This window comes from Phyllobates terribilis, unplaced genomic scaffold (genome assembly GCF_046119375.1).
Source record: "Phyllobates terribilis strain yellow unplaced genomic scaffold, ASM4611937v1 Scaffold_12__6_contigs__length_324123572, whole genome shotgun sequence".
Classification (NCBI taxonomy): Eukaryota; Metazoa; Chordata; class Amphibia; order Anura; family Dendrobatidae; genus Phyllobates; species Phyllobates terribilis.
In genome coordinates this window covers 184,910,511-184,927,306 of record NW_027362772.1, presented here as the reverse complement: position 1 = coordinate 184,927,306, position 16,796 = coordinate 184,910,511, and the positions used below count along the sequence as shown (strand labels likewise).

The window sequence follows — 16,796 nt, the reverse complement described above, 5'->3', positions numbered from 1 at the left end:
TCTATGATATCCATGTAATAGGGTCCAGGGATAGGGGTAGTCTTGTTTTGTAGACACTTTAAAAATATTAAAAGTGAATATAAGGCGCCCTGCATGTGTCAGCATCCACGGCTCGGCTGTCATCCACACACTTCTATAGGTCTGCTGCTTTCATGCCTCGTTTAATGCCCACAGCAGGCAGTCCTGTTCAAGGCTTGTTGGCCGTGATGTAGAAGGATGTCCTACGTCAGCCTCTCGTACATATCATACTCTATTCAAGACGTTAAATGAAACAACCTGGATGCCTCCGAGAACTAGAGGAAAAAAATATATTAGAGGCGCAGTCCTAGTTAAAAGAAATAATACCCAGAATTTTATTCCCTTCCAGGGGGTTTATGGTTGCTAGTGAGTTAAGTGAAATGTTATGCTTTCAGCATTAAAGTGAGTGAAGAGCAGCACTTTGCTTAAGAAACAATTTTACATGTGTACTTTGCAATTGATGAGACATTTAAGCATCGACTGTAACTTATCTTCCCTTTAAGTCTTGAAAGCACCTTGCAGCAGGCAGAGACCAACAATCACGAGCGGCAGAAGACTTTCTTAGTCAAAAAATGAGACTTTTTTTTTTTTTTTCAAGAGTAAAATGTTACCTGTGATGTCTTGTCAGCAAGACGTGAGGGATTTACACCACTGGATTGAGGAAATATTTGCCGTTGACTTGTGTCAACATTGTCTTGATGCACACACATGGCAGATGGGTTGGATTTTGCAGAGGCTATTTGCTGAAGGCCTCTATTATATTACTTTTTAAATCTGCTTTTGCTGGTTCAACAAGGACCTTACTGTGCTGGGGATTAACACATCTTGTACTGCGATTTTATTTAGAGATTTTCTCATCAATCCACTATCTTTTAAAGGGCATTTTTTACTTCTTTACGTCCACCCCGGTTAAGGAGACATCGTCGGAGATTTTCAGAAAGGTTTTAAAGTGCAAGAACTGGTTGTAAAAGATCAAAAGATGCATAGGTCAGAATATTAGGATGGCGTTTAGCTGTAAATTTATTTTTGGACTCATATTACATTTGTTTTCTATTTAATGTATTACATTTTTCCATACAGTATATATTTAATTATACCTCATATAATGTTTGTGTATTTATGTATTACCATAGTTATACTTTTATTTAGTTGATATATTTTAGCAATTTCTGTTTTATATTATTTTTTTATTTTTAAATATGTATATATTGTTGCTTGTATTGCATTTTGAATTTTTATTTTCTTTGCATTTTATGTTTTAAAGTGATATCTATTTTATATTGGTTTGTGTAATATTTTTAAGAAAACACCCATCTCCAGGTGCTGTTTTTTTTTTTTTTTTATATCAAACTAGCGTTTTATTCACCCTCCCCTGGTCCAGCACTGAGTCTCTGCAGCTGCTCTTAGTGTCAGTTATTATTCGCAGCACTGACATCACGTCAACAACACTGCAGCCAGTCAGTGATATCAGCGGCTTTTGCCATCTACTCAGTCTGAGCTGCTGAGCTTACTGATTGGCTGCAGTGCAGTGCTGTTGACGTGACGTCAGCGCTCCAGACAAGGCCAGATGCCGGGAGCAGTGGTTGAGACTTAGCGCAGGATGCAGCAAGGGTAAGAAAGGAAAGAAAAGCACAGTCTGCTTCTTCTTCCTTTCCTTTCATTCTTTTCCTTTCCTTCTTTTCCTTTCCTTTCCTTCTTTTCCTTTTCCTTTCCTTTTCCTTTCACTCGTTTCCTTTCCTTCTTTTCCTTTCCTTCTTTTCCTTTCACTCGTTTCCTTTCCTTCTTTTCCTTTCCTTCTTTTTCTTTCCTTCTTTTTCTTTCCTTCTTTTTCTTTCCTTCTTTTTCTTTCCTTCTTTTCCTTTCCTTCTTTTCCTTTCACTCTTTTCCTTTCACTCTTTTCCTTTCACTCTTTTCCTTTCACTCTTTTCCTTTCACTCTTTTCCTTTCACTCTTTTCCTTTCACTCTTTTCCTTTCACTCTTTTCCTTTCACTCTTTTCCTTTCACTCTTTTCCTTTCACTCTTTTCCTTTCACTCTTTTCCTTTCACTCTTTTCCTTTCACTCTTTTCCTTTCACTCTTTTCCTTTCACTCTTTTCCTTTCACTCTTTTCCTTTCACTCTTTTCCTTTCACTCTTTTCCTTTCACTCTTTTCCTTTCACTCTTTTCCTTTCACTCTTTTCCTTTCACTCTTTTCCTTTCACTCTTTTCCTTTCACTCTCTTCTGCCTTTCTTTCTTGCCTTCTCTTTTTCTGCCTTTCTTTCTTGCCTTCTCTTTTTCTGCCTTTCTTTCTTGCCTTCTCTTTTTCTGCCTTTCTTTCTTGCCTTCCCTTTTTATGCCTTTCTTGCCTTTTTCTTTCTTGCCTCCTTCTCTTTTTATGCCTTTCTTTTTCTTTCTTGCCTCCTTCCCTTTTTCTGTCTTTCTGTCTTTCTTGCCTCCTTCTCTTTTTATGCCTTTCTTTTTCTTTCTTGCCTCCTTCTCTTTTTATGCCTTTCTTTTTCTTTCTTGCCTTCTCTTTTTCTGCCTTTTTCTTTCTTGCCTTCTCTTTTTCTGCCTTTCTTGCCTTTTTCCTTCTTGCCTCCTTCTCTTTTTCTGTCTTTTTTTTCTTTCTTGCCTTCTCTTTTTCTGTCTTTCTTCCTTTCTTGCCTTCTCTTTTTCTGCCTTTCTTTCTTGCCTTCTCTTTTTCTGCCTTTCTTTCTTGCCTTCTCTTTTTCTGCCTTTCTGCCTTTTTCTTTCTTGCCTTCTCTTTTTCTGCCTTTCTTTTTCTTTCTTGCCTTCCCTTTTTCTGCCTTTCTTTTTCTTTCTTGCCTTCTTTTTCTGTCTTTCTGTCTTTCTTTCTTGCCTTCTCTTTTTCTGCCTTTCTTGCCTTTTTCTTTCTTGCCTCCTTCTCTTTTTCTGCCTTTCTTTTTCTTTCTTGCCTTCTCTTTTTCTGCCTTTCTTTCTTGCCTTCTCTTTTTATGCCTTTCTGCCTTTTTCTTTCTTGCCTTTTTCTTTCTTGCCTCCTTCTCTTTTTCTGCCTTTTTCTTTCATGCCTTCTCTTTTTCTGCCTTTCTTGCCTTTTTCTTTCTTGCCTCCTTCTCTTTTTCTGCCTTTCTTTTTCTTTCTTGCCTTCTCTTTTTCTGCCTTTCTTTTTCTTTCTTGCCTTCTCTTTTTCTGCCTTTCTTGCCTTTTTCTTTCTTGCCTCCTTCTCTTTTTCTGCCTTTTTCTTTCTTGCCTCCTTCTCTTTTTCTGCCTTTTTCTTTCTTGCCTCCTTCTCTTTTTCTGCCTTTCTTTTTCTTTCTTGCCTTCTCTTTTTCTGCCTTTCTTTCTTTCTTGCCTCCTTCTCTTTTTCTGTCTTTTTCTTTCTTGCCTTCTCTTTTTCTGCCTTCCCTTACTGCCTGCGGACTGAGGTTTTCTGAAACCGCCTTTTATAGAGACAGGCTATCTTACAGTTAAATGAGGTTATTTTAATAGACTTAGTAGAAAGTATCCTTTATGGCAGCATTTACTCGCACTGCTTAAAATTAACTAGGAGGCGACACAACTCACTAGTTGGGACAGAGGGTTAGTGGTTGTCCTAGATTTGTTTTTTCTTTTTTTTAATCCATAAGGTTGCAGTTGTAGAACATAATAAACTCTTGTACTCTCCCTCCCCAGGTCGATTGCTGCCTTTTGGCCATTGCTCTGGTTATTGTTGACACGCTGTATCAGTTACATCACACTATAGTACACGTGGCCCCTGCAGCCAATCATTATGCTCAGCGGCTCTGCACAAACTGCTGAACCAAGTGATTGGCTGTAGTGGTCACGTGGGATGTAGTCAGGTCATCACTGAGGTATTGCTGGACCTGTAAGAATGAAAATGTCAGTTTCATCTCTACAGCTGAAACCCTGTGTATAAAAAATCTTTAGCTGAGAAAACCCCTTTAGGTCCCCCTAGTTTGTCTTCTCCTGTGTAGTCTTTTAAAGGAGTTGCTTAATCAGAGTGAATTTTGCTGGGGAAACCGCATCCATCCGCTGAAAGGTAAATATATTCTTCACGAAACCCATTCAGATGATACACAGGGCCAGCAACAGAATAGCTGGTGGTACAGAGCGGTTGTACAGTCTGGCTGGTAGAGAGTGCTCCTGAGTGCTGGACCCCCCTCTATGATGTCCACATGCTCTAAAAGGGCTTATGCAAAACAGTCTTTAATACTCCCTTATGTTAATATTGAGAGGTATGTACAAAGCTTTCCACAGACTGATTGTCAGATATCTGCATTGTGGAAGGTTTCTTCTGCTCCATAAGTGCTCTGAAACAGGCAACTCCTGGATGAGCAGCAGTCAGTTTGGGTTCAGATAGAAATGTGCTTTTGGAAAAGAAAATACAGAATTAACACAAACAGAAGAAAAATGTGTCATTGGATAAAACGTTTACGTTTTGTGACTCTGCAAACTGCAGGGCACCCTGGAATAAGCCGCTTTCTCACTAGATATTTCCCTTACATTGGGAACGTTGGCCTCTGTGACTGCCACTTGTCTCGGATTGCTATTCTGATCACAGAAGTATTTTTGCATGTTTCCTCCAGTGCTGCCTAAAAGCTAAGCAATATTATCTTCTCTATCCCCCCCTCCTCCTTGGCATACATTATACAGCACATCACCTGCCAAGTGGTGAACTGTTGTAATATTTTACTAGGTGCCGCTCAAGATCTTCTCAGCAGAGCCTGTCATGGAAGAGATTATTCCAGCAGCTCGGCAGGCGCTGTGTGAACTTGTATGTACACAGTTAACAGATTGAATAGAGGCTATTGATGTCCTGAATGAAGGCCTGACACAGATGCAGCGCTTTGTTGTGTGAGTGGAGTAGCAATGGAAAGCAATCGGATGAAGGCTGCCATTCTCAAACTTGCATGTTTTCAGCCCTGTTTTTTTTACTTAATTAAAAGTAACCATTCCTCTTCAGCTAGTGACTCCTACGACCCCTTCTATTATCACATAGATTTAAAGAGTGTGTATCTTTTTTTTTTTTTTTTTTTTTTAATTCCTCCAATGCCTATAAAATAGAGTCCGCTGTGCAAACAGTCTATGCTAAAATCCTAATACTTTCTGTATAGAGCTCCCATGCCGTGCTGAACTCAACTAAAAAAAAGAAAAAAAAAAAACACGTTCCGTCTGATAATGCAGTCAGGTGTAACTCCATTCTCTTGTCCCATTTCTTACTAACCTACAGACCAGAGCATTTGTTCCCGATAATCCGGCAGTGTAAACGGGCTGCAAAATACTCGTTCGTCAAGGGAAATAATTTTTAAGCCTGCTTAAAAATTATCATTCTTGGCAGTACTGGACCTGTGCTGCCAAAAACAATGACAGTCTATGCACAAAGAACGAGCTATGACTGATCTTTGCATGCGCATGGAAAGGGCAGTCGGCCTCTCTAAACAGGCGATTGACATACACCGGAGGTAGTTTAACACTGGATATTTGTCTTAAAGGGAATCTGTCTGCAGAATTTCACACCCCAAACTATTTATATGGACATGTAGCTCTTTCAAAGACAAGTCCAGCAATACCTTTACATGGCCAGTCCATTCCTCCATTAATGGGAAATCAGTTTTTGAATTGATATGCCAATGAGGCTAAATGGCTACAGTAGATCTGAAGTATCTGTCACCCCAGCTCTATTTCCCACACGCCGCTGCCTCCCCTGGTTAACTGATCATTCCTTTGCCTGCAGTTGCACAGTATAGAGTCTGTCAGCAGGAGGCAGGAATAGAGCTGGAGTGACAGAGGCTTCAGATCTACAAATAGTTCTTCAGACTAATTTGCATATCTATTCAAACACTTATTTCTCAGTAATGGAGGAGCAGACTGGCCACGGAAAAGTTATTGCTAGACTTCTCTTTGAAAGAGCTACATGCGCATATGGGGAGTGACTGATTCCCTTTAACCCCTTTACGACATGTGCCTTATGTACGGAACATGTCGTGTCTCCCCCTTTGATGCGGACTCCGGCGCTGAGCCCGCATCTTTTTCGGAACAGCTGATCAGATCATGTGCCCCTAACAGCCGCGGGTGTAATCGCGATCCACCCGCGACTGTTAACATGTTAAATGCCGCTGTCAAACTCTGACAGCGGCATTTAACATGGCCGCCCTAGAAGCACTTCATAAGACCCGCCCGTCACATGCTCGCGGGCCGCCGATGGGTTGGCATGAAAACCCGGGGTCTGCAGGAGACCCCTGTGGTTGTCATTGCCAAACTGCTATGAGCTCCGCCAAGCGACCATTTTTGTTACACATAGCAGGGCTGAATCAGATGATCGCAGCTTCTAGTCTCCTATAGAGACTATTGAAGCATGTTAAAAGTAGAATTTTACACATATTTGGTATCGCTGCTTTCAGAATCGCCCAATCTATCAATATATAAAAAGAATTAATCCGATCGGTAAATGGCATAACGAGAAAAAAAATCAAAACACCAGAATTACGTTTTTTTTTTTCGTCGCCGCGACATTGCAATAACAGGCTATCAAAAGATTTTATCTACCCCAATAAAAACGTCAGCTCTGTGCGCAAAAAATAAGCCCTCACCCAGCCCCAGATCCCGAAAAATGGAGACGCTACAGGTCTTAGAAAATGTCGCCATTTTTTTTAACAAACTTTGGGGTTTTCTTTTTCACCACTTAAGTAAAAAAGAGCCTATACATGTTTGGTATCTACAGACTCATAATGACCTGGGGAATCATAATAGTAGGCCAGTTGTAGCATTTAGTGAACATGGAAAAATAAAAGACCAAAAAACAATTGTGGAATTGCATTTTTTTGCAATTTCAATGCACTTTGAATTTTTTTCCTGTTTTCCAGTACAGAATATGGTAAAACCAATGGTGTCGTTCAAAGTACAGCTTGTCCCGCAAAAAAGAAGCCCTCACACGTGCCATATTGACCCAAAAAAGTTATTGATCTGGGAAGGAGGGGAGCAAAAAATGAAAGCTGGAAATGGCCAAGGTGTGAAGGGGTTAATACAGTGCCTACAAGTAGTATTCAACCCCCTGCACATTTAGCTGGTTGACACATGCGGAATTAACTTGGCATTGTGACATTTGTACTGTAGATCAGCCTGGAAGTGGGAAATGCACTGCAGCAAATTTTGTTTTTGTTTTTTTTTTGTTTTGTTTTTTAAAACGTAAAAAGTTAATTCAGAGTGTCATTTATTATTCAACCCCTCAAACCACAAGAATTCTGTTTGGTCCCCCTAAAGTATTAAGAAGTAGTTCAGGCACCAAGAATAATGAGCTTCACATGTGTGGATTAAAGATCTCTTTTGCCAGCCTTTTCTGACTATTTAAGACCCTCCCCAAACTTGTGAACAGCACTCAGACATGGTCAACATGGGAAAGACAAAGGAGCATTCCAAGGCCATCAGAGACAAGATCGTGGAGGGTCACAAGGCTGGCAAGGGGTACAAAACCCTTTCCAAGGAGTTGGGCCTACCTGTCTCTACTGTTGGGAGCATCATCCGTAAGTGGAAGGCTTATGGAACTACTGTTAGCCTTCCACGGCCTGGACAGCCTTTGAAAGTGTCCTCCCGTGCCGAGGCCAGGCTTGTCCGAAGAGTCAAGGCTAACCCAAGGACAACAAGGAAGGAGCTCCGGGAAGAGCTTTGGCTGTGGGGACATTGGTTTCAGTCAATACCATAAGTAACGTACTCCACCGCAATGGTCTCCATTCCAGACGAGCCTGTATGGTACCTTTACTTTCAAAGCGTCATGTCAAGGCTCGTCTACAGTTTGCTCATGATCACTTGGAGGACTCTGAGACAGACTGGTTCAAGGTTCTATGGTCTGATGAGACCAAGATTGAGATCTTTGGTGCCAACCACACACGTGACGTTTGGAGACTGGATGGCACTGCATACGACCCCAAGAATACCATCCCTACAGTCAAGCATGGTGGTGGCAGCATCATGCTGTGGGGCTGTTTCTCAGCCAAGGGGCCTGGCCATCTGGTCCGCATCCATGGGAAGATGGATAGCACGGCCTACCTGCAGATTTTGGCCAAGAACCTCCGCTCCTCCATCAAGGATCTTAAGATGGGTCGTAATTTCATCTTCCAACAAGACAACGACCCAAAGCACACAGCCAAGAAACCAAGGCCTGGTTCAAGAGGGAAAAAGTCAAGATGTTGGAGTGGCCTAGTCAGTCTCCTGACCTTAACCCAATTGAAAACTTGTGGAAGGAGCTCCAGAATAAAGTCCACATGAGACACCCAAAGAACCTATATAACTTGGAGAAGATCTGCATGGAGGAGTGGGCCAAGATAACTCCACAGACCTGTGCCGGCCTGATCAGGTCTTATAAAAGACGATTATTAGCTGTAATTGCAAACAAGGGTTATTCCACAAAATATTAAACATAGGGGTTGTATAATAATTGACCCACACTTTTATGTTTAAAATTTAATAAAATTCAACTGAGCAACATAACTTTTTGGTTTGTAAGATTTATGCTTCTGTTCATAAAACCTACTCTCGTTTGCAGTTTGAAGGCTCTAACTTATTTGCATCTTATCAAACCAGCTAAATCTGCAGGGGGTTGAATACTACTTGTAGGCACTGTACATGACTGTATCTGCAGACTACACAGTTTGTAGTCTGTAACCATGGAGACATTGTTCTGCATTGGAGCTGTAGACACTACTCAGGAGGAGATTTTTAATAAATGCTTTTTGCAAAGTTGTGCTTCATAGATTAGTAATGGATTTTATACCTAATGAGGCTGGTGAACTTACTTAGAAAATCCTATGGCTGTGATCCTTTTTGGAAATGTTTTCCCATGGATATTAAGATGAGCAGTTGTGATGGCGCATGCCCTTTGCTGCCCCTGACCTATTGTGAAGCCCCCTGCTCTATTCTATCACTGCCGTCCCCGCTAAATATTGTTTTGCACAGTTATGCCCTGGCCAGCCATTTTTTTCAGGGACATCAGCCAGCTCCATGTATTTGAGTGTGGTTGTTCTGCAGTTCCCTGCACATTGAATGGCAGTGCATTACTGTGTAGGGAAAAGCTGTGCTGTGGCCCCATCATTCCCGGAATTGGGGTCACAGATGTCCAACTCCTACCAATGACAGTGGTGCCAAGTCTTGGCAAGAAACAAGAGCGTATAAGACATGAATAACCCTTTAAATCAACATTATCGTGAAACCAGATACTTGCTTCTCCTACGTTTAGTGGTAAAGTCCGCAATCATTTAAAAGCCCGCAGGTTTCAGCCGCTAAATCACTTCCCCAATTTGACCTCAGTACTTCTAAGATGTAAAGCGTCCTTATAAGCCTAAGTGATACTTGTTAATGAGATGAGATTTCCGACTTTTTAACTTTCTTCCATAAATGTTCAGTGGAGCGTGGACTTGAAAGCAAATTCTGCTCTATAATTGATCAGAAGATGATTAGCAAATTACGAGGAACTTCTGGTGCAATCGGCAATAATAGGCGCGTCTTTAGCGTTTGATGGAAGGCTGGTAGCGGGTGCAGATGCCGTAGAAATGAAGGTTATCTTTTTAACTTGTTACTGGCTTGTGAATCCCTCGACATTTCTGTGCCTGGCTTCTTTTAACACATGGCTTTCCAAGTGTAGCAAGACGACTGGTACTTGCATTCCTCCCGGTCTATCTCTTCAGCTTGTTGATTGAATATAAAGACAGATCTGCAGTGAATACTGACAAAGTGCCCTAGTTGGGACACTACGCCACATTATGATGCAGTTTTATATACCGTTTATGGTTTCAATACTTGGGAGAATGGTTATAAAATTGTATTCCTAATCCCAGGTCAATTATAAAATGTCCATATGTATTAAACCCAGAACAGATCTCCTCGTCAGTAAGACATATACATACTGTGTGCCCTGTAACAGGTTCACAGTGAATGACCCATCATTGAAAGAATAGATGGTCCCATTGTTGCCCCTATATGCTTTTATCTGGCAATAAAGCATTATATGCTGCCCTGTGAAATCAGTGCATCATCTGTATAATGTCTTCATGATCCTGGGTCTTTCTGAATCCTTTATAAAGGGAAAAGGGAACCTCACTTGCCTGATGGGTTAAGCATTTTCTGCTCTCATTCGGCTGTATTTAGAGGAAACCACCTATACCAGGGTCTCCTATAAGTTGCTAGAATTAAAGTGATACTTCCAGGTTTTTTTATATCAGTCGGCCATCACGTTGCAAGAATTGACAGGTGCTTGCGTTAACTGTTTCCACAATTTGTTCTACAGTAGTTTTTCTGCGGGATGGAAGCAGACGGGCTAGCCTTCACTTCCCATGTTCATTAGTAAACCTTGGGTGACAATCGCTTTGGTGCTGGTTCACCAGTTGTCCTTCCTTGGACCACTTTTTTGGTAGGTACTAATTACTGCATACCTGAAACGCCCCACAAGACCTAGGAACAATGATTCAACCATTGTCAGGATCACTCAAGCTTGCCCATTTTTCTTGCTTCCAACACATCAATTTCCAGAACGGACAGTACACTTGGTTGCCTAACCTAGTCCCTTGACTTGGTGCCACTGTGTTAATCAACCAAAGTACAGTAGAACACCAATGCAAAAGTCAACATGAAGATAAAAGCATATAACTCCTGGCTTACTGAATTTGTTTGGCATAATTAAGAAGAAAAGCTGTGTCGTCGCAATCCTACATGCCATATCTGCTGCAGAAAAGAAAAGGTGCAGATGTGCTGCACATATCACCCTTTACATACTCTGTGTATGCACACTGTGGGAACAAGCCCTTAAAGGGGTTGTCCACAACAGCTACCCCTTAACGAGCCTTGTATTCTGCGTACACACCCCTCCTTTCCTGCAAGTCTTCTGGTATCAACATCTTAAGCTGCACCCAGGTGTGGCTTCGGGCAGGAGACTGGTGGGAGGCTCCGCACTGAGTACTGACGAGCAGCCCATTCTGGGAGTTTTTTTTCCCCCCGTCTCTACAGGCCCATTAATAAGCGGTTGTCCAGGAGAGGATAACACCTTTTAGTGAATTGAAATGGATGGCACTATCATGGGCATGCACCCTGCTCCTTACCTTTCTAGTGGTCGACTCCTAGACCCCACAAATTACCTGCCTTGATGTGATAAATCTGCAGATATTTAAAGGTGCACATACTCTTCAGTTCTCTGCCTTTATTTGAATGTATGGGACTCCACAGGCCTTATTACTTTCTTCTTTCCTCTCTTTCACTGAAAATTTACATATCTGCAGCGAAGGTTTGTTTTCTGATCAGAAAAGCAGTCTATAATCTTCTCTTTATAAATCCCGGTGTCTGAGATGGTGATTTGAAGGCACCCCATGTACCAGTTTCATATTTAATGAAATGGGTCTAGCTTAAATAAGATACTAACACAATCCTTAGATCCGTGCAAAGGAGAGCTTATGATCTTCCTATGCATCAAAGGATGCAATCTGCTGGTTTTTCCCATCTTACATCTTTGAATTCTCTACCAGTTAGGCGAGCAGAACAGCAAGAGCACGAGTTCAGCAGTTATGTTTTTAGTCTGCACCGAGCTCTATCATTATTTTTTCACTTATTTATTTTTTTTCTTCTAGTCCTCCCACCCCACCAGGCCGCAGACGCCAAAGGTGGACAAAATGCAATTTAAATGCCACCAAAGTGAGAACCATAAGAATGATTTGATTTTTTTTTAATAATATTATTTTTTTTTTCATCTGTCTGTTTTTTGGCACTTTTTACTATTCGCATGCTTTGCTGGTCACAGATAGTGTTGCATATTAAAATGACCTTGCTTTTAATACGGAGGTGATTCTGCTATCAATTTTTAAAGTGGAAACATGAAATATTAACACACAGCACGGCTCTTGTGTTCTACGATGTTATTCCCTAATCCAGTCACAGCACTAACAAGGCGAAGCAGCTCTGCTCGGCTTCATCCGGTGATTGTTTATCCATATGACCTGCTTGCTTACTGAATGTCTAATGTATCCTCCCACTGATTCATCTAGACATATACACATGGCAAATGAAATCCCACGTATGGACACGTGTTATACTACAGATGCACATGACATGAAATAGACCTCTATCACATATAGGCACAATCCTGATCTATACAGAATATGCATATACACAGGGGTGTGTGCGAAAGAGAGGACTTCACATCAAAATGAGTCCCCACCATTACGATGCCACGATATTTCCTCCTACATTCACTTCATACCTCTTGGGTCATGCAAACAATGGGCTGTCCTGCACGTGTTCCTGCCCACTTGATACAAGATTATTTGGACTAAGGCTGGTCCCCATTTCTCCAAGTTCCCAATGCAGACACATATGGGTCGATTCAGCAAATCTTTTACTCCTAAAAATTGGCGTAAAATGCTTTGTAAAGTTGCACATTTTTTTGCATCTCCATGTTTTTGTGACTTGGCGTTTTCTGCCCAAATGGGTGGAGCTGAGGAGAGGGTACAGGGGCGTGACTATGCCTGTCTGTCAAATTCATTAAAAGCTCCGTCATTTCTTATGCCAAAAATGCTACTCCAGTCCCACACTGAAATAGGACTTCTGACGAGATGCCCCAAATTCATGAAGTACAGCTTTTAATGAATTTGGCACATCGTACTCCAGCTAGCCATTCATTAAAACGAGCATGGGCAACACCAGTCTTTAATAATCGGGACCTCGGTCTGCCTGTATGGTTTGTTCACACACATACACTCTTATGTGGGAGACAACACCTTAGTGACCAGGCCAAACTTTTCAAATCAGTCATCACTTTATAAAGCAATAACTCTGGAATATTTCAACATGTCCCAGAGATTTTGAGACTGATTTTTTTCGTGACATATTGTACTTTGTTGTAAGTTTGGGTTGATACTTTTTATAAATAAAAGCAAAACCTATCCGACATTTGACAACAATTTAAAAAAAATTAGCAGTTGTCCTTTGTGCATGATATATCAAGTAGTACGCAGGGCTGTGGGGTCGGAGTCTGTGTCTATTTTGGTGGAGTCTGTATAAAATGGACCGACTCCAAAAATCTATAATAAATTGGGTTCATTAGTACAATACAGGCTGTGCTGTAAAAAAATTTTCATAAGAATTTGGAAAAGTTATGAAATGTCTGTTCTGTTCCTGATCTAAGGATCTCGGCTTTTAGCTGAAATGAATCTGTGCTGCACTTTATGTCCACGCTCAGTAGTGAGGTGGTGCTGTGGAGTCGGAAGTCAGGGAAATTGAGGAGTCTGAATCGGTGGTTTGGCTTACCGGCTCCACAGCCCTGGTAGTACGGAGGACAGGCTGGAGCAATGCTGCTGATACGATAAAATGTGTATGAAAATGTTATGCCAAGTATTACTTTAGAATCACAACCTATATACTGGGGTCATAGTAGATAAATGCACCATTGGTGAGGGTCCGAATTCTAAACGAGGCCAGTGTAAATGTAGCAGTGGCGTCTATGGGAGCTGTAGCGCGTGTGTGTGACCACTGCTCCCACAGACAGTGAATAGAGCAGGCGCACTCGCATAATCATGCTACTTTTACGTGTGTGACCAGGACCCCAGTTCTCCTAATTGGTGGAGTGCCAATGGGCAGAGCTTCAGCGGTCGTACATGTAATACCCATCCTGTGGATATTGGTGGTGAGGTTCACTGACTAGTGTCCATATATACGTAGCATTGCCTATATTTACTCCTCAGAGTAGTAATCTGTCTCTGCTCACTTCTGCATCGGGAGGAGGCCGGTAATGTCACCTCTACAGTGCTGTGCCGGCTCATGTATTGTGCACCACTCACCGTCCCAGCCAGATTACCCTTTATGGTCCCCCCACAAGCACTGAATTAATCCGTTACTGTTTGACACCACAGTCGCCCATGCCGGCCTCATTTTGGAGATGTGAATGTGCCGCTATTATTACTTCTGTTCTGTGACCATATGTAAGAACTGTTCCCCCAGTCCAGTGGAATGGCTCCCCAGCTGTAACGTAATAAGTATTCTGCCTTGATTTGATATAACTTTCAAATTTAAGTAATTATTTAATTTTTCAATTTTACTTAACAAGGTTTATCACCGAATTAAATGCTTTAAGAAATAACGAAGGATCTGCCTGTGAAATACAAGTAGAAATGAAGTTAAAGCGGGCAGTAATTGAATGATTCCTTTCTATAATTCTGCTCTGTAATTCTATTATGCTTCTGCATCATACGTTGCAGGCTGTCCTTTCTTCTAACTGTGCAAAAGGACTACAAGTCCCAGCATGTACATAAAGGTCTGTGAATCTATGTCACATTAAAGGAGTTGTATTGGCACACTCATATATATGTATATGGTTTATTGTGATCTTTTATATTGATGGCTTATTGGTAGGATAACTGATTGGTGAGGAAGCTAGACCCCCCACTGATCAGCTGTTCCCGGTGTCAGCGGTGGACAGAGATGCTTAGTTGTGGAGCAGAACAGTTGCGTAGTGGCCTCATCTGGGTGCTGCAGATCCAACCCTTATCATTCGAATACAGTTCGATGTGCAGTACCCGGCCACGGCCACTGTACAGCTGACGGCGCTGTGCTGAGCATCTCTGCAACTGATCACATCCAACTGGAGAGGGCGCCAGATGTCGCGCCCCCACCCATCTGGTATTGATGACCTATCCTAAGAGTAAACCATCAATATTAAAAAAATGGACAACCCTTGTAACGATTTGAAGGGATGGCATATTTCTATCATATGTCATTGTTTCCTGATTGTACACTAGTAAATGACCCCACGTAGTTCTCGTCCATGGTGTCCACTGCCTGCACACTTGGATTGGTGAGCTGTTCCCATATACATTAGTGAATTGCCGATCGTCCAGCCCTAATATAAATTTCCAAGGGCAGGAGCTTTAGGTTACGTATCTTGAGTCGTCACCTTGAAGTTGGGTGACCTTGATCCTGTTTTTTTATGAGCAATAGAGGGGGCATATATATATGTAAAGTGCTCTTGTTAATAGGATTTCTATGGCATTTGTTAATGACGTTGATGGTGATAAGAGCAGCTTTGTGCCTCGTCTATTTAATGTCCCCACGTATTGAACAGTCTTGTGATTACACAGGAGTCGCCCGTATTAAGCTCTGATTCACCCAGCAAACGATAACCCCATTTAACAAATCTTAATCTGCCTTGATTGAGCCAAAAAAGAAGAACTGCGGCCGCTGATAGAGTAACACGTGCATTGATAATTGGAAGGCTTGTTGACATTCCTATAGATAAGCAGAACAATCTATTAACATCGGCGCAGCCATTTCTTCCCCCGCACGAGGCTCACGAGGACCCCGGAGTGAGCCGGAGTCTGTGGCACGCTGTGGTCCCCGCTGTGAAGGGCACTAAGCAAGGGTAATTTTACCTATTCTGCATTGAGAGATTAGGATGCTAATGTGAGCAGATAAGACTATAAGAATCGAAGTGCACACGGGTTATTCTCAGTGACTCGAGCCCGGTTCAATGTGGAATTGAATGCACTATGTTGTCTGAATTTGTTATGAGCCGTCAGCTGAACGTCGTTTTTTTTTTTTTCTCTCCTCTCGACTGACTGAAGGGAATGTTGGTGTCAGAACCCCATTGACTTCTCTCTTAGAGTTTACAGTCTCATGTGGCTAATATTTAGGGCTGTATCACTAGGGCTGATACAGGAATAGCAGGGGAGGAATCTGCTGTTTTACTGGCTATATAGGTAGATCCGTGGTTATGTACCATATATTCAATTAAATACAGTATTGCGACCTGAAATTCTCACAGCTTATATAGATGTGTGACAGATCTATAGTATGGAGGCCCTACACAATCATAGGCGAGTAGTTATCGGTATATTATTCATAGGGTCAGTATTATAGTAGTCATATTCTTATATATAGAAAATGGTATTATAGTAGTTATATTGTTGTACATGGGGGGCAGTATTATAGTAGTTATATTCTTGTACATAGGGGCGGTATTATAGTAGTTATATTCCTGTGCATAGGAGGCATTATTATTGTAGTTATATTCTTGTACATAAGGGGCAGTATTATAGCAGTTATATTCAAGTATATAGGGGCAGTATTATAGTAGTTATATTCTTGTACATAGGGGCAGTATTATAGTAGTTATATTCTTGTACATAGGGGCAGTATTATAGTAATTATATTCTTGTACATAGGAGTAGTATTATAGTAGTTATATTGTTGTACATAGCGGCGGTATTATAGTAGTTATATTCTTGTACATAGGGGCAGTATTATAGTAGTTATATTCTTGTACATAGGGGCGGTATTATAATAGTTATATTGTTGTACATATAGAGCAGTATTATAGTAGTTATATTCTTGTACATAGGGAGCAGTATTATAGTAGTTATATTCTTGTACATAGGGAGCAGTATTATAGTAGTTATATTGTTGTACATAGGGGCGGTATTATAGTAGTTATATTGTTGTACATATAGGGCAGTATTATAGTAGTTATATTCATGTACATAGGGAGCAGTATTATAGTAGTTATATTCTTGTACATAGGGAGCAGTATTATAGTAGTTATTTTCTTGTACATAGGGAGCAGTATTATAGTAGTTATATTCTTGTACATAGGGAGCAGTATTATAGTAGTTATATTCTTGTACATAGGGAGCAGTATTATAGTAGTTATATTGTTGTTCATAGGGGCGATATTATAGTAGTTATATTCTTGTACATAGGAGCAGTATTATAGTAGTTATATTGTTGTACATAGGGGAGGTATTATAGTAATTACAGTGCCTACAAGTAGTATTCAACCCCCTGCAGATTT

The 16,796-nt window shown here is 41.1% G+C and overlaps 2 protein-coding genes across 6 annotated transcripts in view; one reads left to right on the top strand and one right to left on the bottom strand.

Moving 5' to 3' along the window:
* Window positions 1-16,796, top strand: part of CAMTA1 (calmodulin binding transcription activator 1) — a 2,249,809-nt gene that overhangs the window by 31,839 nt on the left and 2,201,174 nt on the right. The gene's annotated exons all lie outside the window — the stretch shown is intronic.
* Window positions 2,089-4,555, bottom strand: LOC141172884 (uncharacterized). Its single transcript, XM_073657507.1, has 5 exons — window positions 4,416-4,555; window positions 4,224-4,347; window positions 4,042-4,142; window positions 3,828-3,886; window positions 2,089-3,385 (listed from the first exon to the last, which is right to left on the bottom strand). Exons 1-5 carry the CDS (start codon window positions 4,553-4,555, stop codon window positions 2,202-2,204), a joined length of 1,608 nt encoding a protein of 535 aa, XP_073513608.1. The 3' UTR covers window positions 2,089-2,201.